Consider the following 24,200-nt stretch of genomic DNA (forward strand, 5'->3'; position numbering starts at 1 on the left):
TGGCCGCAGTTTTTCCAAACGTTAGTCAGGTACCCATCTGAGCTGTGTTGACATAATGACGTCCTACATATTATATGGCATAATGTTTGGTTAGCCTAGTTGTCAGTTCTGCTACATTTGAAACACGCATGTGGTTAACTAGCTAGTTTTTTGGAAAATATACATTGATGATGATATTTTGTTTCATATCAACAATAAACCTCGGCTAACTTATCTGAATCAAATGTTACAAGAGGTAGCACGTGAAATGTAAGAGTCGCTATTGAGTTCGTTCATCACTTCCCCATTCTGTTGACACACGGCTCTCCCTATCATATAGGAAGGTAAGCAACAACACACTGTCTTTCAGTTAGCATAAACTTTGTTTTTTTTTTTTTTCAAGGAGGATCTTGTTTTAATTTTTTATATTACACAAGAACAATTATGTTTCTGATACGAGTTAAAATTTTCCATGCAGAGGAGTAGGTATAATGTGGAAGAATTGTTTGTGAATTACTGCCCCTTTCTGTACTGGATCATAAAGAGGGCTGTCAGGGTAAGGATTCAGTACCTCACTTGTATGTACAACAATACCATCGTAAGCTGCTCGCAGGGTCCAGTCATTATCCATTGTAACATTCTCTCCTGGATAGAACCTGATGCCGTACTGTGTAGCAATCACAGAGCCCTTGTGAACAAACTGTCCATCATGAGCTTTAATGCCTCTGTGTTTTCTTTTTGTTTTACCAATTGGGTTTCGCACTGTGCCTCCCGCCTTTTTAGCTGCAAACCTGACAGGCTGATTATTTAATGCAGGTAATGCTTTAAACAATGTCAAGGCTGCGGAGGGCAGTTTCCAGCTTGTGAAAAGCTGGCTCAAAGACATGTTTCATAAGCTAGTACCAGTCCAGATTTCTTTTTGTTAGTAAGCATAAACTTTGTTAATTCTTATTTCTGGATTATAGAATTCAGTTGAACGACAAGTTAGTTGGATCCTTTACTTCAATGTGACGGAATGCTACATTTACCAAATTACTTATGTTTGCGAATATTGCTTTTTAATTGGCGCAATATTATTATGATAAACGTTGGTTTGAATTGTATTAAACATAAAATATTCAAGAGAAAAAATCAAAACAGCAGATGTCTCTAAAAACGCTTAGCATAAAATTAAAGTTTATAGATTCTAATGTGAATAGTGTTATTAATAAACCGGGAGTGATCTCCCCTAAACTTTCTCGAATATTCTAATATAACACTACGTGGGATGGCAACTCGGAATATAGACATGATTTTTGTTTACTTAAACTTTTAAAATAGAATAAAATCTAGTAGAAAAAAACATTGCGCACCAAGTGAATGCCAAAGCAAAAAGCGCATAATAGTGCGCAATATTATTAGTTCTTTATAAATGTATCTGCGTTTTTTGAGAAATCGGAAGTAGCGTAAATTACTACTTCCGGTATACGGAAATTACTCAAAATTTAACAGAAGGTAGAGAATTAGATCTTTTACGTACATGTGAAATTTTATTTATCTATCTGAAATAGTACTCAAGTTATAGGCTTTTGAATACTTCAAAGTAGAAAAAGTACCACTCCCGGTTATCAGAAATATCTCAAAAGTTAAAACGGATCTACGATTTTGATAAAATACTTATATATGAAATTGCATCAACCTAGCTGTAACGGTACACAAGTTATCGTGTTTTCACACGGACAGACAGACAGACAGACAGACACACAGACTTACGGACAGAATTGCAAAGCCCAGTTTTTCTGACTGGATTACGCATAAAACCTCTTAATTTTGATAAATCTGGATTGATAATTTTTGCCCGATTAAAATAAGTCCTCTATACTTCGGATGTGATGAAGGACTGAGGTGTAATACGGTGAATATTGTTAAAATTTCAAGTGATTTTTGTGCACGATTACAATACTTTCTCTATACTTCGTATAGAGAAAGTACTTCGTATATACGAGAAAGTAAAAAGGCAATGAAACACCATAATTTTTTGTATGTTTTATTTTCTTTACCCAATATTAAAGCAGAGCAATAAGGAAAAAAACGTTAAATATTAATGTATACTATATACGTGATAATGAGTATATAATATTAGTATGTACTAATATTATATTACAGTTTATTACATGTAACATGCAAGTAGACAATGTGTGTTCATGCAGAAACATGACTTTGATAATAAAATGTTTTGCACTGTTTATTTTTATTAACCCTGCTCTGGTACCTTAGAAAAAATCACTTGTTTGGTACCATGGGGTCAATTGGACCCCATGGCAAAAAATAAACTGTATAATCAGAATAATAACAAATAATTATAATTTATCTGTGTATTTGGCATAATATGAGATTACAATGTGTTAATACATCCTAGGTTAATTATGTATTCATGTTTTGTAGGCTATATTTAGGATATTTCATGCAGAAGTAGACCCAAATGTCATTGCTGGCATTGGTTGCACACTTCGCTGACAAACTGATTGTACTCATTACAGACTAATTATGTTTGCTTGTCACATGATCTGGGACAAAATACAACATCTTTTGCGTTGTCCTGAATGAATTTGTGTGGTGCTTGCTGTTTGTGTTAGTGCATCCACAATGCCGCAGGTACGATGTTCTATTTGACATCTGTTGGCGTCTGATTCATTTCCAATCTTAGATATGCATGTGGAGTAACCAAAGCAAGGATCAGTTTCTTCAAGAACGTGTGTCGTTTGTGTTTCTTACGTTCCCTAACGTTGGACATCTTTAGAGTAAATATAACACAAGCGCTCAAGGCATCACTTTCAATATTTCCATAAAATACCCTCATTGGCCAACGATTTGCTTTTCTTGCCGTGGTATAAACGCTGCACATTTGATCATGGCTGTCTACGCCACCTTTTTCTTGGTTGTAAAATACATTGATTAATTTTTATTTCCCAGTACCTGCATCAATCTTTTTTTTGGTAATGCATGGTGGACAGATATACGACACTTGTGTTCTTCTTTGGACAAATGGAGAAGATAATGTAATCATTTGCAAGATCAAAGACGTATTGAACTTTTTTTCTCTACAGCGGAATGCGGGCTTTGTTTCCTTTTCATCGTAGCTGTATTCCTGTATTTTATTTCCTTGACCAAACCAATTGATGCGTAATAGCTATCGGTGGTAATGGTTCGGTTTCTTCCAGAAATTGTTGGGACCAAATCTAAAAATGTTTGGGTTGGAACTTTCAGCCCAGGTGCATGAGTACCAGCTCCCACATAATTTTTTGAAGAAGCCGGGTAGAATGTTTTGCTACCAGCCAATACGCATATCTTGATGCCATATTTCTTTGGTTTATAGAACGTGAAGCTACATCTTTCTCTGAATACAAGAAGAGATTCATTCATTGCGCACCCAGTTGCTGGGGTGTAGCTTACTTCACATGTAGTTACAAATTTGTCGAATATGTCGCGAACAGACACCAAGTTGCTATTGGCTCTTCGCTGCGCCTTCGTCTTCTGATGCATCTTCCAAATATGATTCATTAGCAGTAACTTTACAAGTGCCGCCCGGGTCTTCTCTACTTGGTTCATTGTCACTTTCATCCCAAGCTCACATCAGTTACAATGGCGTAGCGTGGGGGGGGCGGGGGGTGCGGACCGCACCGGGTGACACCATTTAGGGGGGTGACACCAAGGCAAAAAATAGCAAAATATATAGAGAAAAACTCGAGGGGGGGGTGCAAATCGAAAGTTTGAGGGGGGGGGGTGCAAATCGAAAACTTGAGGGGGGGGGGTGCAAATCGAAAGTTTGAGGGGGGTGCAAATCGAAAACTTGAGGGGGGGGGTGCAAATCGAAAGTTTGAGGGGGGGGGTGCAAATCGAAAATTTGAAAGTTTGTCCCTGGGAAGGGTCTCTATGCCTCTGGGGGGGGTGACACCATTAAGTGCCGCACCGGGTGACACCCGACCTCGCTACGCCACTGGTTACAATGTCCTCGTTTTCACTATTGATGTCTGTTAAATCATTTAAGACAAGCATTATCATAACATATTTTTCATGTGACCATGTTGTTATGCTGCGCCCATTGTAGAATATGTCAATAAGTTGGAAATACCTTTGTCACATTGTCGGTACCATGGGGTCAATATGACCCCAAGCGAAAATAAATAAACATAAATAATTGGTAATACTTTAAAATTATCAAACATGTGTAACGTACTTATGAAGGCCTTACACAAAAATACATGGCCGGTGAGGTCACTAAACAAGGTAGTTTTTAAAATAAATCGGTCCAAAGAGGGCTTGGGGTCATATTGACCCCATGGTACCAGAGCAGGGTTAATATCGTCCTGTTTGATTGTTGATGTTTCCAGTGATGGTTTGTATGTTTTTTGTGGGTTTTTTTTTTTTAAATTAAATCTCTAATGTTTTACTTGCTTGTTTTATAAAGTGGGTTGGTAAAGCTTTGTTTTGGTAATGTGTTAGGCCTATATGTTAATTAGCGCTGCCCTAATGGTTGTACTACAATTTGTATATATGTCCAGCTTCTGTGTAATTGTGTCCGTCAGTCTTGTCCACGTAAAGTCGTACAGTTTGAGTTTGTCTGTCACTATAATTGAGGTGTCGTACTTTATCTTACCTCTTAGTTTCCTAGAATGTTTGAGTTCTCTGCATTGATTTAGCAAAAATAAAAAAAAACCTGTTATTCTGTATACATGTCCTACTTTATTGTTTCTTTAATATTTATGTATTTCAATGAATTTACACGTCTAGTGATATAAACTTGATGCGAATCATCTTCCTTATGATAATGAAATGCCGGAATGGGAAGCAATTAGTAAATTGTATATCTATTGTTAACAATCTCCAGTTTAATAGAAGACTTTACATTTAGAAATGCTAATCATGATAAAGGCAGTAAATGGAAGACTTTACATTGAGACATGCTCATCCTGACAGAGACAGTAGAATAGAAGACTTTACATTGCGAAGTAGTCACTATGTTGGCGTTTCCAATTAATGGAATCATTACTGAGGTTGACTTTAACACTGACGATTAAGTCAATACTGAAGATATATAATATATATATATATATATATATATATATATATATATATATATATATATATATATATATATATATATATATATATATATATATATATATATATATGTTATGTACGCAGTCAGGTTAACCCATCTGAGTTTGGTGGACTTAAGGACGTTCTAAAAACTCGACTACGGGACCAAACATTAAGACATTCAGATGACCAATCGTGAGATATAAAGGTCTAAAATATCTGCTGTATGTAAAATGTTGTGTAACTGACTGGATACTCGACTTGACTTTAGCGTCATGCATGCATATAATTTGATAGTACATGACATAATTCTTGCTGAACGTTGATACTTATTATAAAATATACCGACAATTAATAACACATTGCTACCAATGTAACGACAACATCAAATTTAATTAAGCATACTTGTCCACGTGTTTTTATTTAGTTTAAAATATGTATAATCTTTTCTTAAAAAAAAAAAAGTGTTTTAAAAAAAAGTTCGCAATAAAACAATTGAACGTGTAGGCCCCAATATATTTATACGTTAATTATACACTCCCCGGTAGTTTGTCATGTAGTTAGCTTCATTGTTACTACTGTAGTTGCGCTTATTATTTTATAACTTTAGCAAAGAAAATAACGTAGGTGTTATCTGCCCTGGGATACTTCGGTTCAGTAAATTGTAATTACTTGATCAATATTTTTTTTTAATTGCTAAAATAAAATCATGTCTGTACTAATGTGTATGTGACTATATAATTCACTGCTGGTAACACGTGGTCTATTGCTGCTGACCCGTGGGTTGCTGATTGTGACCCGTGTGATCTATTGTGAGTGACTATATCAATGTAATAACTGATTGAAGTTGTCTCAATTAAACAAGAACCCACACGAGGGGAAGCAATACATTTATCGATATCAATCCCATTACTAAATGTCTTCTAAACCGATACAAATGTAAACTCGCCAAGTAATAAAGGAAACCGTTGAGTTGTCGTTTTATTGCTAGACATTTTTAAATTAGGATGTAATGTAAGGTGAATATATCGAGTATGTCGTGTTATTGCTTACATGGCAAATATGTAATTAAAGTCAAACATAACAAAATAAGGAGATCGGTGTTTGCGTTACGATAACTCATGTTTCATAATCAAATGTATTGTAATGCTAAATTTGTTTTTTATTGTTTCCAAAAGTAAAAAAAAAAACATGCACTTAATGCAATGTTACTCTAATATATTGTATCGGGTTCAAAATATTTTTTATAATACGTTCCTCAACCGGCCGCTATTATTAGATTGCGCGTGAAATTTGAGATACCAACAGCAACAATTGTAGTGCCAGAGCTTTATTGTTATTGGGTTCATCATCACATGGTCATCACGTGGTCATTAGGCTACGTAAACAATAATCATCACTTTAATTTTATTGTTGTGTTTTAGATAAACTGAAATACAGCTGTAGTGTAACTATCTTTCATGTTCAGCTGAAAATGTGCCAATGTTAGCGTCCCAATAACATGTCCTTTGTTTTGTTTTCGGAGTGCAGTTGTCTTCACGGGTCAAGAGTTAATTATCCATCAAACGTAACTGTATGTTAGCTGACCAATTTTTAACTAATTACATGAGGTTATTGGAGGGGATCCTTCGGTTTATTTTTAATAAACACTTTAGTCTAACATGTATACTCCGCCCCTTCCCCTCCCACCTTTAAAAAATTACATCCCCCACATACAATAGATAATGTCTTAACATGTATCAGCCGCCATTTCCAGCAACTTATCTCCATATAGTATGTCCTACCTACCCACTATCTGTTATCTTTGCCTCCCCCTCCCAGCACCTGCCAACAAAGACAATTTGTTTATAATAAACATAATTATACTTACAGCTACACAACTTGTATATTCAAAAATGCTTGAACATATATTTTTTTCCCAGCCATATGAACGAAATACCGTTGAATGTTTTTACCATTTTTTTCAGTTTTGGAACTTTTTATGATGTTTAAATCTTAAAGCTGGTCCTAATAACAAATAGCCGCCATGTTTTTATGTGTTATCAACGGGAATCAGTTCACATCAATTGATTTAGTTCTAAAATTGTTATATCTCCCTGGCTAACGAGATTTGAATTTAAGTGAGAGAGAAGGTGAACGTGTTGGCCCTATTGTGGGTATATTCAAAATCAGTCAGGCGTTTTCGTATTGACTGTATTTAATATAATTGATATTTTCATAGTATTGTTTGCAGGTTGCCGATGGAAGGGAATGGGCTTGTGAAGGTTTTATAACGTTTTGATTTTTTTTTAAATTAACACATATTTGTTACGGGTTCTGTACGGAGGTTTTATATGTGGCCGCAGTTTGTCCTAACTTTATTTTTTTTTAATATCGCCCTGTTCTGCGTTTGTTGCCGTCATAGTTGATACATATCACACCTCATTTTACCAAAACACTCCCTCAAAATTACATTAAACAGCCGTTTATTTTATGTTGTTTCTCTTTAAATGTTTTTCTTAATAAATCTTAATTAAGCTCAATTTTCTTGACAATGAAAATGAAAAATAAAAGTTAAAACTCATTTTTGATAGTTTTTACTGCAAAAACGTGTGTTGTTTTCTTTTTAAAAGAAATATAAATATTAACTTAAAAAAACAACTAAAACTGGCTTTTGTAAAAAATGTTCTTAATATTATCAATTCGGCATAGCAATTTAGTTACCTGTTATTTCCCTTAACATCATTAATGAAAATGGATAAAAAGCAAATTTTAAATACTGATTTTTAATATTTTAGCACTGTTATTTCGTTTATACTTTGTATATAATATTACTGTTACTTTGAATGTAACATTAACCTAAATAGACCATTTTGTTCATGCACACATTGGAAAAACGCATGTCTTGTTTAGAGGGAGTCATACTTTTCTCAGTATGAGAGTGTGGACAATAGGACTAACATAAACCCCATACACTTAAATGTTTATTGCACTATTTTTGTGCCATTTGACATAAGAGAACGTTGTGATCGATTGCGCCATTTAAATTCTCGGCCTTTTGAATAAGATCAAAGTGTTTTATATGTCACGGGTTCTGTACGGAGGTCTTCGCTGTGGCCGCAGTTTTTCCTAACGTTAGTCAGGTACCCATCTGAGCTGGGTGGAAATAAGGACGTCCTACTTATATGTCATAATGTTTGGTTAACTTAGTTGTCAGTTCTGCTACATTAAAACACCCCGGTGGTCAACTCGCTAGTTGTTTAGAAAATATACATCGATGATATTATTTTGTTTCATATAAACAATAAACCTCGGCTAACTTATCTGAATCAAATGTTACAAGAGGTAGCACGTGAAATGTGTGAGTCGCTATTGAGTTCGTTCATCACTTCCCCCTTCTGTTGACACACGGCTCTCCCTATGATGCAGAACGGTAACATTTAACACTATGTATTTACGTTATTTACGTTAGAACAAACTTTTACTTTCAAAAAATGCAATTATATTAACGCTTCAAGATTCTAATGTAAATACTGCAATTAAAATATCAATTAAACACCGTGAAACTGCGTTTGTAAACAATTTATTACAATATTGTATGCGGCCAACATTCCGATGTTTTTACTGGTTACAAATCATTTAAGCAGAGCAATAAAGAAACTGTTACAATTAATGCATACTATATAAGTTATAATAAGCATATTGCATGTACCATGTAACATTAACCTAAGTAGACAATTTATGTTTATGCAGATAACACGACTTTGAAAATAATGTGTGTTTTTTCTGCTACATTTAAAAACAAGTTAATAAAAAGTCTAGTGACAATTTAAGCGCAATTTCCTAATGTTATCTAAAAAATAGATAGTGATCAAGTTTGTTTTTAAAAAATGTGAAAAAATTATTAGGCCTAGCGAAACAAAACCTTGTAATTGTAACTCCATATCACTCTGATGTAAATTATAAATACATTAATAGGGTACAAAAATAACGTTTGAATTGATAAGTAAATTAAATCGAGATAAATCATATATTCAGCAAATAAATAATGCAACACAAGTAGTTTCAATAATTCAAAAAAAAAAAAAAAATCCTTTCGAACCTCCGCTCATTCGCTATGGTAAAATCCTTTCGAACCTCAGTGCTTTGCGCTAAATCATCCTAGGCCTACACGTTGCTCAGTTTAAAAATTCTTAATTAATTTTTTGTGGCCGATCGAAAGGATATTTTTGAAAACTTTCTTCGGCAATATTGTTCTAAATTATGGCAGAAATCGATTGTTAAATGTTTGAAGTCGCTACGTGGTCTGGTAGCCGAGATATGGGCCAAAAACTGTAATTTTTTTTAGGTTTTTTGGCTTTTCCGGTAAATCCAGGAAGAAATTTCGGGAATTTATTTGGCCTATGTTCATTATTGGAACTTGCTTAACATATTTGCTTTTGGAACTAGTCTTCGATATTGCTTCGTTAAAAAGGAGATACGACTTAACGACGACTTAAAGCTGCGGACACACATCCATCCATACATCCATACATCCATCCATCCATCCATCCATTCCCAGAAATGACGAGTTAATAATCGCAATTCTCCAGAATGTAAATTTCGCTAAAAAAATATCGTCCTGTTTTGATTTAGAATTACTACAAATATATAATATAATCATGACATGTAGTCATATATATCTATTTTTTACGTTCTTATAGGGTTTGATTGCAGATGTTTTTAATGACTTTTTTTTCTAAATTAGATCTCTTATGTTTATTTGCTTGTTTTATAAAGTGGGTTGGTAAAGCTTTGTTTTGATAATGTGTATCTTATTAGCGCTGCCCTAATAGTTGTACTGTAATTTGTATACCTGTCCAGTTTTTGTGTTATTCTGTCGGTAAATCTTGTCCAAATGAAGCCGTCCAGTTTGAGTGTGTCTGTCACTATAATCGGGGTATCGTATTTTGTCTCTTTTCTACATTTTCTGGAATGTTTTGTTTATCCAGAGTGATTGTGCATCCATTGTCTGTCCCATTTTATGTAAATGTCTCTTTTATTATCTAAATTAATTAATGTATTTTTAGTATTAAACTATAAATCGAGAAAAAAAAATTTAAAAATATATATATATATATATATATATATATATATATATATATATATATATATATATATATATATATATATATATATATATATATATATATATCTACTTTTTTGCGGGGTGGCCTTTGTTTTCTAATTCCGCCACTCATTTTCAGTTGACTTATCTGTAACATGTGAGAACATAATTGTAAAAAAAATCGTTGAAGACTAATCTGAAATACAATGTTACTCAACATGATTGTTAGAATCAATATTTAGCTTTTAAACCACGATAATGTTTCCCATATAGGAAAGTATTTACACAAAGTCATATATGTACTAATGGTGTAAGATGGGGAACAATGCAATAGTGTTCACCATATTTCATCGGTTGTCTTTTATTTAGCAATGACACATATATTTTGAATATAAAACAGACACATAATGCATTTTAAAAAATATGTTTGTAAACAATGTATGATCGAATGAGTGTATTCCGATACAGAAAACGGTGTGTTAGTATTATTTGAGGTTGTTTCTTTTCCTAATGTAGCCTTGTTACCTAGCTTGCTACAAATATTTAATAGGTAATTATTTACCTTGAACTGTTACAGGAAAGAAAGTTATTGGCAAAAAAGTTTCTGCATTGTTAAGATAAATTTAAAAAAAAAATATGGACTAGATTGTATGTAATGATATAGGCACTATATATATATATATATATATATATATATATATAAACTAACATATAACATTATATGCAATCATGAAAGATATGTATGCATTACGTTAGGAGCGTGGTAGATGTAGCTTAATATAAAGTTATGTGAGTTCAATATTTCGTTTTTGCTTTTTCAGTTGTTTTTAAATGTATTACATTAAGTAATTGAATTGTTTTTATTTTAGTTAGATTGTATTTAACACTAAGCATTATACTAGTGTATAACGAAAACAGATGTGACAGAGCCAGAAGTTTTTGGGTGACTTCTCAAGAAAAAAAAAAGTAATTCGATGCCGATTATTTAACTAGTACAGGTTACCATTGCAAAAATAAAAGGTGCACTGTTTACTTATATATTGCCGTTGCCCCCAAAGGCGTAGCGACCCTTCCCGGCGCCCGGGGACAAACTTTTCGATTTGCACCCCCCCCCTCGAGATTTCGATTTGAATCCCCCCTCAAACTTTCAATTTGCGCCCCCCTCAACCTTTCAACTTATTTTTCCAACCCATTTTGGCGCCCCCTAAGCTCGGCGCCCGGGGACATATGTCCCCCCCCCCCCCCTCGCTACACTACTGGTTGCCCCGTGTGACTTGTGGTGTTTTAACATTAGGTAGAACATACACTATTGTTCTTTCTCTCAACGTAAACATTTGAGACATATAATAAAGCTGTTTTCCAAGGGAATTGTCCACGCGGAAAAAAATAGAAGGTCGTGGTGTATTATTATATTTGATGGGCCTCTCGAATAACTTAGAGATTATTTTTGCTTGAGTCCATTGACCCCTATTCATTATATGTGTTTGTTTAAATTCCAGACAAACATATTATTTAAATTGATTTTTCCCCTAGTAAGAGAAAGTAGGCCACTTGTAAGAGCTAGGTCGGATAATTTTTTTTTTTTTTTTTTTTTTTTTTCTTTTTTTTTTTGCCTCAGACTCGTAATTTATAGCGTCAGTTGTGTGTTCGCTTTAGTATTACAGTTTTCATCATCGGCTTGTGAGGACTGATACAGATTTACAATAGTAATATTTCTTTCTTACTTGTAGCCTGCTTTCATTCATTTAAGATGGTTTACTTATACATGTCGGATAATAAAAATCATTATTAATCGTGTCGTAGTAGGCTGTGTGATTAAACGTTGTTCTATTCAACTTAATCTAATGTCTTTGAAAAGAGTAAGCAAACTCAATAACGTTTTTATTAATTGGCAAATACAAAAAAACTCAAAAACATAGCACGCATTTTCCTGAACATGTAGATTTTTTCTCCAACTTGCTATTTTGTAAATATGCATTTACTCTACATGTCCTACTTTAAAGTTTGTCTAATGTTTTATTGTGTTATATCGTTTACATAGCTAGTGAAATAAACTTTATGAGATTTGTTTCCCTTATAATTATAGGATGTAGAAATGGAAAGTAATTAATAAACTGTATCATTATTGTAAAAAACAATATTATTATTTTTTTTATATTCTTAGCAAAAATAATATATAACCCTATAATACAATGTAACATTAACCAAAATTTAAGATTTTCTTTCAATATATGTTAACATCGAACTGTGAGAGGGTTAAGCATTTGCTTAATATAAAATGTGTTCGAGTTAACAGACAAAATGTGACGAAGTAATCGAGAGCTTGATTTCTTTAGTCAAACATTAAAGTGTGGTATGGTTGTATGGCTTCTGTTTACACTATACCCAAACATAACACCAGCAGTGCCACAGATTATTTGTAAACAATTTCTACAAAGACACATACACATTTTAGTTACAATTCCATGTTGAAAACAAAAATATCAGAACTGCAGGACCACATACCACTGGTCAAACCAATGCAGCCAACGACACGTAAACACATCTCAACAGACAACCTGAGACTCAGTACGATAAGAATGTGTAAGCTGTAAGAAATTAGTTTTTCGTTCGTTTAAAAAAAATGTGTTATCTTAACTTGTTATTGTAGTTCTATTGTTTTTTTTTACCTTGTTTTTATTTATTGTAACACTCTATTGTTATTGCGACAACTAGATGTTATTGTGAGTTTTTTTTCTTTCTTCAAAACGTTACAAAGATTTGGTTGATCACTTCCCCCATATGTTGTCACAGCTCTCCCTATGATACAGCCATGTGGATAACAACAAGGGTCTTCTAGTGAACTTCAACTTTGTTAATTAAGGTTTCTTGTTTCTAGATTCTGTTGATTTAGAAGTTAGGTTACTTGTCTCATTGAAATCAATTGGTTCACAATATAGAGCTAGAAGATTAAACCCAGACTAAGACGCGCTCAATCTTTTCATTACAGTTAATAGTAATACCATATCATATATGTTTTGCTTTTCTTATTAAAATAAACGTGTAACAATGATTACACTGGGTTTGGAGCGTTTTTTTAAATAAAAATAATGTTGTTTTTTTTTTAAATTATAAAGACAAAAAAAAAAATAAGTAGGCCTAAGCAACTAAACAAAGTCAAGCATTGTGTTGTAAAAAGTCATATATTTACATTAACAAAATGCGTGGAGTATTGATTTGTTCCCATTGAACTAACTGTGTTTTCTAATCTTACTAGTTTCTAACAAAACACACTCTTGAGATCAAACTTTTATCAAACGAAAGTCTATTGTCGATGTATAGTGAAAACGATGGATCACATATAGATAGTTTGTGCCCTCTGTGTTAGGGTGTAGGTCTATATATGTTTACACATGAAGGGCTCAGTGGAAAAAGTACTTAAGTTACATTTTTTCAAAAATGAGTTAAGACCGGTATATTATTTGACTACCTCCCCTTAACCATCCCTGTAAATTTGGGCCATGGAAAAAGTACCGAAGTAGCTTAATTTGAATACTCTGCATCAGCTGTTTTGGTATTTCAATAACAATTTTAAAACTTTGCACTCATTTTTCTCAAAACTCTCAAAATACACTTTAGTACTGGGCAGGTTAAACACCCCCAAAATACATATTTAAGTCAGAAATGTTGATTTTTGAAAATCTATTGTTTCTGAAACTACATTCAATGCTGAACATTTTTGTATAATCATTTTGCAAAATTTCATATTGCTAGTATTTTTTATAATTTTTTTAAATAATGAGACTAATGACGTAATTCACCTGTATTAAGCAACATTTAGCAACATAAAAATTAAAAACTAACTAAAATAGATGTTCTTATTGCTGAGTAAGAGGCTCCAGATGCGATTTATGTAACTGGGAGGTTTTAAAAATGACTTATTTGGTATAGTTTTTGCTTTTTCTCGTTTTTTTCAAATTTAGTATATTTTTCACTATTTAGCGTTTTTCTCAAAATGTTACTTTTCAACAAAATTGTACCAGTTAAATCACTTTAACTCAAAAACCACTTGAGATATTTAGCTGAAATTTTGCACACATGTTTACTAAACACTGCTTGTAAAGTTGAACTAAAAGAATTTCTATATCTTTGAAACTTCTCATTTTATAAAAAAAAGCTAAGTCTACTCCCTACTTTTTGGAAAAAATTTAGGTCTCACTTTTAACAATTTTGGCTAAAATCCATTTTTTTATTATTTTCTAATTGTTTTAGTTCATCTTTTTTGTAATTGCATATATTACACTATGTTAAAGATTTGTGTTATTCTGACAAACAGAAGCTGTGTTATTTTGATTTCAATGAGAGCTAATTTTGAGCTATTTTACCCTAAAAATGACACTTTTTAGAAAATATTTTCTGAAAACCATAACTTTTTAGTGATTCTTTTTGCATTTTTTTCATATACTATGCTAGTTACAACTTCCTTATCACTCAAAAAAGTCCTAACACCTAAATTTCAATTTGGGGGTTTAACCTGCCCTTAAGTTACATTTTTTCAAAAATGTGTTAAGACCGGTATATTATTTGACTACCTCCCCTTAACCATCCCTGTAAATTTGGGCCATGGAAAAAGTACCGAAGTAGCTTAATTTGAATACTCTGCATCAGCTGTTTTGGTATTTCAATAACAATTTTAAAACTTTGCACTCATTTTTCTCAAAACTCTCAAAATACACTTTAGTACTTTTTCCACTGAGCCCTTCACATGTACATCTATGTTTGGGTGTCATAATATGTATGCATATGTACGGCTATGTTAGGGTGACAAATGGGTATATGAGTTCGGCCTGAATAACATTTAAGTGTGTGTGTTAAGGTGTAATATGTTTACACACGTATGGCTGTGTTACGGTGTAATATGTTTACATATGTACAACCTAACTAACAATGATTTTGAAAGTTGAATAGAAGACTTTACATTGAGACATGCTCACACTGACATAGCCAACAAAAAGAAGACTTTACATTGTGAAATAGTCATTATGTTGCCGTTTCCAATTAATGGAATCATCACTGAAGTTGACTTTAACTTTGGCGACTAAACCAAATTTAAATATATATTTCTAAAAATGTGGGGATACGCAATTTCTGCCTTGGTTGAGGTCATGGTTGAGGTGTATCCTCCTCCCCTAAAATTATATCACACCTCATTTTACCAAAGCCTCCCCTCAACATTACAATAAACAACCGTTACGTTTTTTTGTTTTAATATTTCTTCTTCTTAAATCTTAGTTAAGCTCGATTTTCTTTACAATGCAGAAAAAAAAAATTAAAACACATTTTCTAGTTTTTACTGCAAGAACGTGTTTTTTTCTCTCCATCGTCACCAAACCTTCCTCTCCTACCCCCTCCCATCTACTGATATGGCGTCATGTTTAGACAATCTCTTATATATCTGGTACAGCTCAACACATTATGGGTTCTACCTTTAATAGCGAAGCAAAACAATACACATGACCAAAAAAAACGGATAGCAATGTACATTATTATTGGTAATTTGAAGAAAGTTTTCTATTCTAAATATGTATTTCTTTTAAGAGAAAAGGTATATTACACAAAAATGGTCTTTTACCGACGTACCGATGATTTATCGATATCCTCGCTTGTCTTTCAAATGAGTTAAAAACAATGCTAATGCGTTTATTTTTACAATTACGATGGAATGTTTAACAAAGAACAAATGCATATCCATGTTTTATTGTATATTATGTGCAACACTTTACTGTCAAATATATGTCTAATTTACACATAAATTGATATGTCTGTTTGATTTATTTATTTGTGTTTACAATTCTTTAACCAAAAAGGTCTATTTAGTAGGTAATTACTTCCCTTGCACAATAAACAAACAAGAAAACAAAATATTGGTATATACTTATCAGCATCGGAAAAATGAAACAAACAAATAAAAAAATATGAGCGACATTGTATAGAATCATGTGGATACGTTTAACATAAACTAATATTGAAATTATTAGTAATTGAAATTAGTGGTCGTAGTAGTCGAGTGATTGCTTGCACCGATTCTCTTCTCGACATTTTGTACTATCAGCTATAGGGCTGGTAAGTAGGTCACCAACCAGTTGTATGGCTCATGCAGATTTTATTGAGCTTAGAACTGATTGGTGACCTACTTACCAGCCTTATTGGGTATGTACGGAGTCAGGTAACCCATCTGACCTTAGTTCATTTTTTTGGGAAAAAAAAGTCCATCCGATGTAAATCATCAGTTACTATGAACGCCAAATAACTGTAGTAAAATAGATCGCAACTAATTACGTATATAACAACTTATTATAACATATATCAAATTAACAACACATTGCTACCATTGTAACGACAACATCAAACAAAAATTAAACAATACTATGTACACGTGTTTTTATTTAGTTAAAACAAAGAATAATTGTGATGACGCAATGTTGCGTCGGAGAGGTCAGGTAGATAGCAGAAACAGGCTATAGCTAGTTGGTCAGAGAGAGAGACCAATAAAAATACGGGAACTGACCGGTCACGTGGGACGGTCAGCTGACCACTGAGGCGTGGGTCAGTAGAGAGATTAGCGGCAGTTGATAGGTAGCTAGCGAAGAGTAGAGAAGGTGTTAGGAAGCGGTCAGAGACGGTCGAGATGTGTAGTGCTAGGTAACAGTAATTAGTGAAGAGAGCGGTCAGATAGGTAGATCTAGGAAACGACAGACAGTAGTAGTAGTAGTAGAGAGTATATAATCTGCTAGTTAGGTAGAAACTTGATTTTTATAATTTTTTATAAAGAGCATTTTATATTTTATACTGGATCTTGTGTTATTGGATTCAATCGTTCCGCCTCATAAAAATCCCGACCCTCACAACTGGTGCAACTAGAAGAACTTCAAACAAGATCCATTCCTACCCTCACATTAATATTTTATTTTTTTAAGTACTGATATATTTTGAGAGAACAAAATTTAGTTGCATTTAAAAATTTAATGTGTATATACGCATATATTAATTATCCTCCCCCTTGAACATTGTTACTGCTCTAGTTGTGATTGCTATTACGGTTGGCAAAGAAAATAACCTTCCCGTTATCTGCCCTGAAATATTACGGTACAGTAAACTGTAATTGCTTGTTTAATACTTTTTTTTCATTGTTTTAAAATAAACTCATGTCTGAACTATTGTGCATGAAACAGTATAATACACATTAAGAATCCCACAATTAAACAGCTGGTGGGTTACCAGCATTAATGTATTTCTTCAAAATAAAATTTACCATTTTAATAACATATGTATTTTTTTTTTATAACAGATAGGTCTTTGGTTATGCTAAAAATAGTCTTTATGCATTGACCATAAGTTGTTTATCCATATTCTGCTAGAGTTCCATATATGGGACGCTTGTAAAAAAAAAAAAATTGCTAAGAAGTGTAAAAATACTAGTTAAAACGCAAATTGTTTCATTGTATTTGAAAAAGGTTAGCAGGGGTCTCCAAACTACGGCCCGCGGCCGGATGCGGCCCGCGAGGTCCTTTCATCCGGCCCGCGGCGATCTTTTTGTCCACGTAATAAATGTTTGTTAGGGGTGGCTAAGGAACTTTGTCCAGAAAATTCAAAACAGTTTGAAAATGTAGCTTTGGGTGCAAATACCATTGCACGCAGTGTTGTAGACATTGGTGAAAACATCGTGACTCAAATAGTGAAAAATGCAAGCAAGTTTTGCAATTTTTCAATTGCAATGGATGAGTCGCTGGACAGCTGTTCCACCTCTCAACTTCTTGTGTTCATTAGAGGTGTGGATGAAGACATGAACATAACACAATAGCTGGCTTCCCTACATAGAATGTATGGCACTGTTACCGGAGAGGATATCCAACCATAGATAGTGCAGAGACTTGTTGAAAGATACAAACACAGAATCGCAAGATTTACCATATTTCACAGCAGTAAGATGGCTAATTTGCGAGAAAGTTCTTAGCAGAGCATTTAAGTTAAGAAAGGAAATAGGTGACTTCCTAGAAAGTAAAGGCAAGCCAATGAGTTCCCTACGTCATTTGCATGCGAGATCATAAAACACCTCCCTCTGCAGTTTCAGTAGCGTTTTTCTGACTTGGATTCAAAGGCAGAAGTAGTGAGACTGTTCCAAAACCTATTTGAAGCAAATGTGGCCAGTTGCAAAGATAAACTGCAGCTGGAGGTCATTAGAGACACGCTCACAGAAGGGCGGGTGGGTTGTTATAAGTTTTTGCACAAGGAAGACTCCTAAAATTTGGAACAACATACCTGTGTGAACAAACATTTTCAAGAATAAAATACGTGAAGAATAATTTGAGAGCAAACTTGGACTTCAAGTGTGTTGTTGGCGACCAACAGTGTTTGTTTCAGACTTTGTTCTCCGAGGGGGGGAGGGGGAGACAGTTGAAATTTGTATATATTTCTAAATAAATTAGATTTCGTTGTGGGGGTGGGGGGGGGGGGGTGGAACTCTGGCCCCCCGAACTGATATTTGATAGTTAATGCGGCCCTCGGGCTGAAAAGTTTGGAGACCCCTGGGTTAGACTATTGAATTTGTGTCTGCTTTACGAACAAAATTTAAAAAAAAAAATGTTATAGTGCCGGCTTTGCAGGACTTGTCAAAATGGCAGAAAAAAGAAAACACGCACACAGAAAATGCATATCTTCTAAAATATTAACATTTTTAAGTGGAACATAAATTGAAAACTTGTAGCAGTACCATATTTCTTTCTGATAAAAATGTAACATTAACAATTTTTTTAAACGAATTTGTTATTACAAGTGTACAACCAGCGTCCCATAAGTGTGACGCTTGCAACTAATGGCCCCATGTAGATTGTTACACAAACTTTTATGGACACAAGTGAGAAACAAAGATGTAAATGTTTATGTAAAATGGTTATTTATAGTGAAACAAGTGTTGACCTTGTTATCTGTTGACTTTGGCTTGTTAAGTAGTGTATATATATATATATATATATATATATATTATATATATATATATATATATATATATATATATAAAATTATGACCTTGACCTATATTTACTTATATATTGTTGTATAAAAAATTGAAAATATTTTTTTTAACTTTATTTTTATTTTTAAGCGTTTAGAATTACACTAACTAATTTATTAACTTAGCATTGCTGTAATTTGACCAGCACGTGAATATTAAAATAATAACAAACCAGAATAATAACAATTGTCACAGTTTAGGTGAAAAAATTGTTAGTTTTATTTCAATCTCGTATATATTTCAGTTCCAGCTGGAATGATATCTAAACAAATTATATAACTAACAAGCGGGTGTAGCAAGATGATCTCTTTAGATGTTGATAAGCACAACCACTCAAACGACTGTCAGGTTTCCATAAAGAAGTAGTTGCTGTTTTTGTTACTGTAAACAATCCGCTCAGTTATATGATTAAATAGACCAGATTATTGCATGGGCCATGAGATAATATCATTAGTTCGTGAAGGTACCAGATATAATACTCGTAGGAAAATGTGTAGCAGAAAAACATCTGTCCATTCAAAATAAATCTCAAACGAATGTGTCAGTGGAATCAGACTGGAGTTACCTTTAATTATGAGCTTTGAAACATACATAGTACTAAATATTAGTAAAGGTATATAATAGATAATTAAGTGACCTACGGTTTTCTTTATACTTATTCAAATGATAGTGTATTATTATGTATTTAAAGAAAATAATTTATTATTTACTTTTTAGTGCATTATTATATAAAAACTTGTCATTAAAAGGTTTTATATGATTTTTTTTTCCGAAGAATATTTAGAAATAGAAAAAATAAATTTAAAGATGTAATATTACTAAAATCAATGTCTCTAGTTGTTCGTACACTTTTCGAAATAATTTAAAGAACGGCAGAGACTAGGTAAACGATCAATATTATTTTAAGTATAGCAATTTAAATTGTGATTTGTTAATTTAGATCTCATTTTAACCAGCTTAGTATCATGTGTTTTTTTAAATTATTATTTTTTTAAGTTCGAGCACTACAATCGGTCTATTTGTGTTCGAAGTTTATAGAACACAAACATCGATGCTATTATAATTCATCTTTGTAGTAAATCTTGTATTTGCTTTCTGTAAAAAAAGCGTTACAAAATTAGCTCGTGGAATGTTTAAGCTGTTAGGCTGTGCGCTGATCACTTCTCCATATGTAGACACTGCTCTCTCTGTCATGTAGGAGGGTAAACAACAGCATCAACTATTTCAGTTAGTTTAAATAACGTTCTGATTTTCAAGCTCTTTCAAACTAGACAGCATGTTATTTAACTAATAACCGTTGATGTATCGTAATTTAGTTGTTTATTGGCGACAGAAGCTCACACTTGATAATAATATTTGTACAAACGTGTTCTAAATAGAAGCAGAAAAAAAATGGTTTTCCTAAAACAAAACAACAACTAAGCATCAGATAGATAACTAGTTACCGTGTGTTAATTAAATTATATTTTTAAAATACAAAAAAAAAATGTTCAACCACAATCTTTTATAAAATGAGTAATAGGCCTACATGTATAACTTCGTTTAGAGGAAAGTAAAAAACACGTGTTTGTGCATGCATTTATTTTCTCAATTTTGTGTTAGACTTCGGATGTGAATGCATTTTAAGTTGTCTACCTGCTGGCATTTACGATTAAAAATTTGGATTCTGAAAAACAACGAATTAAATAGAGAAAATGGGTCTACCTTATGGTATGTGATACAATTGGGGAAAATAATTGTTTAACACCGAATGTATTCATTTTGATACAAATATCTCAGTGCACACATCCTTCATAGTCTTTGTATTAATGCTGAAGTGATTCATGTTAATAGTAGCGTTTGGTTTATCAGATTTTTTTCAGATTTTTTTTTAAATAAAGTAATTTACCGCTCTCCGGGTCTTCAACAAAATGAAGTAATTTTTTTAATGAAACACACATCTTCTTTAAACACGGCATAGGCTGGGTTTTCCGTTGCATTCAGTATTGGATTTAGCTCGTTTAGTTTCTTTTTGATCTCCACCACGAAGTTGAATGTTGCTATTAGCAAAAGACAAGTTAATAGGAAGTACATTGAAATAGGGCGTTAATAAATATTCGAATAGGATAGCGAGTGTTAATTGTTTATGTTTATTATTGTATCGTTTATTACCGAGTATTGCAGAACAATATTTTTTATGCGTTTTGAAAATAAAATAAAATAATGATTTATATGTGTGCATGGAGCTGAAGAGCCGCATTTCGACATCAAAAGAGGCGCATTCATTAGCCGCAGGTTGCCGACCCCTGGGCTACTCGAATAGGGTTCTGTCGGTTGTGAAGTTTTTTATATAAATTCATTAATTAAGGAAATTCATATAGCCAGATAGCACAGGTCACGGAGCATTTAGTATTCAGACTTCATCACATGTCTTCTAAATGTGTAACACATATCGTGACTGTGTTTATTTTTCAATAGCATAAACATTTAAATAGAAAGAAAAGACACATATGCAGTATTTATCATTTCTTTAACAAAAAAAATAATATTTTTAAGCGAGTACTTTCTGACAAATAAAATAGTATTCCTTTTTTTTTTTAAAATTATTTCCAACGCATTCATTGTATTTGATATGTCAATCACACAGGCAATTACTTCCCTTGAAAACTCTCGGAACATAAATTAAAGTAAATGCTTATCTGCATTTGTGAACAAAAATAACAATATGCACACTGCAGTAAACCTAATAGATTATACACATTTAAAATGTACTAAAATAGAAGATATCTGACCATATTATATAAACATATATATATATATATATATATATATATATATATATATATATATATATATATATATACTAAGTATCTATATACGCATGTGTATATGCAGGCCTTATGCACAATTATTCTTTTGATGTATTTAATTCTTTTTTTTTACCCTCCTCATACATGGATTAGCACATAAGTTATTAAGACTCTCAACATTCAGGCTTATCTTGCAACATTGAGTTAATGTAACCCCCCACTCCTCCCCTCCCCCCCTCCCCGGCGATTGCTTTAAAATGTGCTCAGATATAATATTACCGATATGTATCTATAGTCGGTTATAAATACAGCTTGATGTAGCATGTTTTCACACTCATTAGCAGGCTTACGTTATGAATTAGTCTAATTTGCTCTTAAAAGACTATTTAATACTCTAATTAATCACTTAATGAAGTTGAATTATCCTTTTTCTGTATATATTTTGCTATTTTTTGCCTTGGTGTCACCCCCCCCCCCCCCCCTAAATGGTGTCACCCGGTGCGGTCCGCACCCCCGTTCCCCCTTCGCTACGTCCCTGGGTGTAATACATAATGTCCACAAAAATGTAACTTCTGTATCCGAACTTTCGGATCAGGGATTTTGGAATATAAATGTCTAAATTCATCTACTATATATAACATGTGTTACTGATGGAAATGTTAGGTGTATGACAAGCAATCGTTTGGTTTATTCTATCTTTTCTTTCTATGATTTACAATTCGTCGTAAACATATTCCAAGGCTGCTGCTAAGATTTGTGTCTTTTTCTGCACTAGCAATATTTAATTACGTTACTTTTAAGACAAATAATTTAGTCATACGTATGTGTACAGGCACATTATCATGTGCAAATAGTTCAAACAACGATGTAGGATTAGATATGGTGATACATTGTTAGTATATTATCTTAATTAAAATATTTAATGTAATGCCTTTTTATATGTAGGGGAAGGAAATATACATTTCTTGATTTCCGCGGTATTTCTGCTGTTGCGTCCCTTTGACAGTTTATTTAAAAAAATGATAGTTGCATTGTTTATGCATACATTAGAATATGTTTTTTTGCACTGATTCTTTCAAACTTTTTTCGTTTTAAAAGCAAAAAAAAAAAAAGAATTCGAAATAAACATGCTAGATACTAAAGGTACTGCACTGTAAACGTCAGGCTTAGGTTTGAGATTTTAAAATTAAAGAAAATAAAATAGAACAACACACAAGACATAAACAGGACAGAAGTAAACACACTTCTGTAGGCAACTATAAATAGAACAACCCACGCATGGCATAGGAGTTAAATTAATGCTAAAAATTGATACATTTAGAAAACAAACAACGTTTTCTTATTTGATATTAGTTTCCAAGACTTGCAAATCATTTAGTTTAAACAATCACTATTGCTTCTTCTAATTGGAAAAAAAAATATTTTTATTTTTTATTTTAAGGATTGTCCCATTACAACCAAAAATGCATGTAAACTATTCAACCCCTTGTGTGTGTGAAGGGGGGTGGGGAAGTGGGGGGGGGGGGTTCAAACGATCGCTATTGATTCTTTCAAATTGGCTAAATATATTTTATTTTTTTATTTTATTTTTTTATTTTAAGGATTGTCCCATTACAACCAAAGATGCATGTAAAGTATTCACCTCATGTGTGTGTGGGTTTGGGGAGGCGGGGGGGGGGACTGAGGGGTTCTAACACGGTATAATTATATGTACTCGTTACACAATATTATTTTCTGCACACGTTGAATGTATTAACATAATTAATATTAGTATTTATGACGTTACTAAGTCTCAAGGCATCTTCTGTCGCTGTCCAGATATTTGGTCAAACATATGTTTTGACGTGTGTGCTATTGATTAACTTGATAAATCCCCTATTGTCATATATTATGTATTCAACGCTCCTGAAACTTATAAAACTACACATCAGTATGTATTGGTTATGTAATTGGTAAGGTTAGGCTGCACCTTCTGCGGACTTAGCCGATAGATAGAAAATATTTTTTTTTTGAAAAGCAGGTGCACAATAACAATTATTTTACATTGTAGAACGTGATGTAGTCAGTCAACGACCAAAAACATTTTCAAATATCCCTGCACACACAGTTGTATATCAATGTGAACTTATTAGAGGGTCAGATGTTGTCAAACAGATGGTATCAATCCAGATAGATAAGACCTACAGTAAGACCGACAAATAGGCCTACATTTTAATAG

General features: G+C 33.0%; 1 protein-coding gene across 1 annotated transcript; it reads right to left on the minus strand.

Moving 5' to 3' along the window:
- Positions 1 to 377: 377 nt before the first annotated feature.
- On the minus strand, positions 378 to 879 carry LOC131927555 (large ribosomal subunit protein bL27-like). Its single transcript, XM_059283262.1, has one exon. The coding sequence runs from the start codon at positions 863 to 865 to the stop codon at positions 440 to 442; it is 426 nt and encodes a 141-aa protein (XP_059139245.1). The 5' UTR covers positions 866 to 879; the 3' UTR covers positions 378 to 439.
- Positions 880 to 24,200: the final 23,321 nt, after the last annotated feature.

This window comes from Physella acuta, unplaced genomic scaffold, assembly GCF_028476545.2.
Source record: "Physella acuta isolate Inbredline_101_S28 unplaced genomic scaffold, ASM2847654v3 ptg001417l, whole genome shotgun sequence".
Taxonomy (NCBI): domain Eukaryota; kingdom Metazoa; phylum Mollusca; class Gastropoda; family Physidae; genus Physella; species Physella acuta.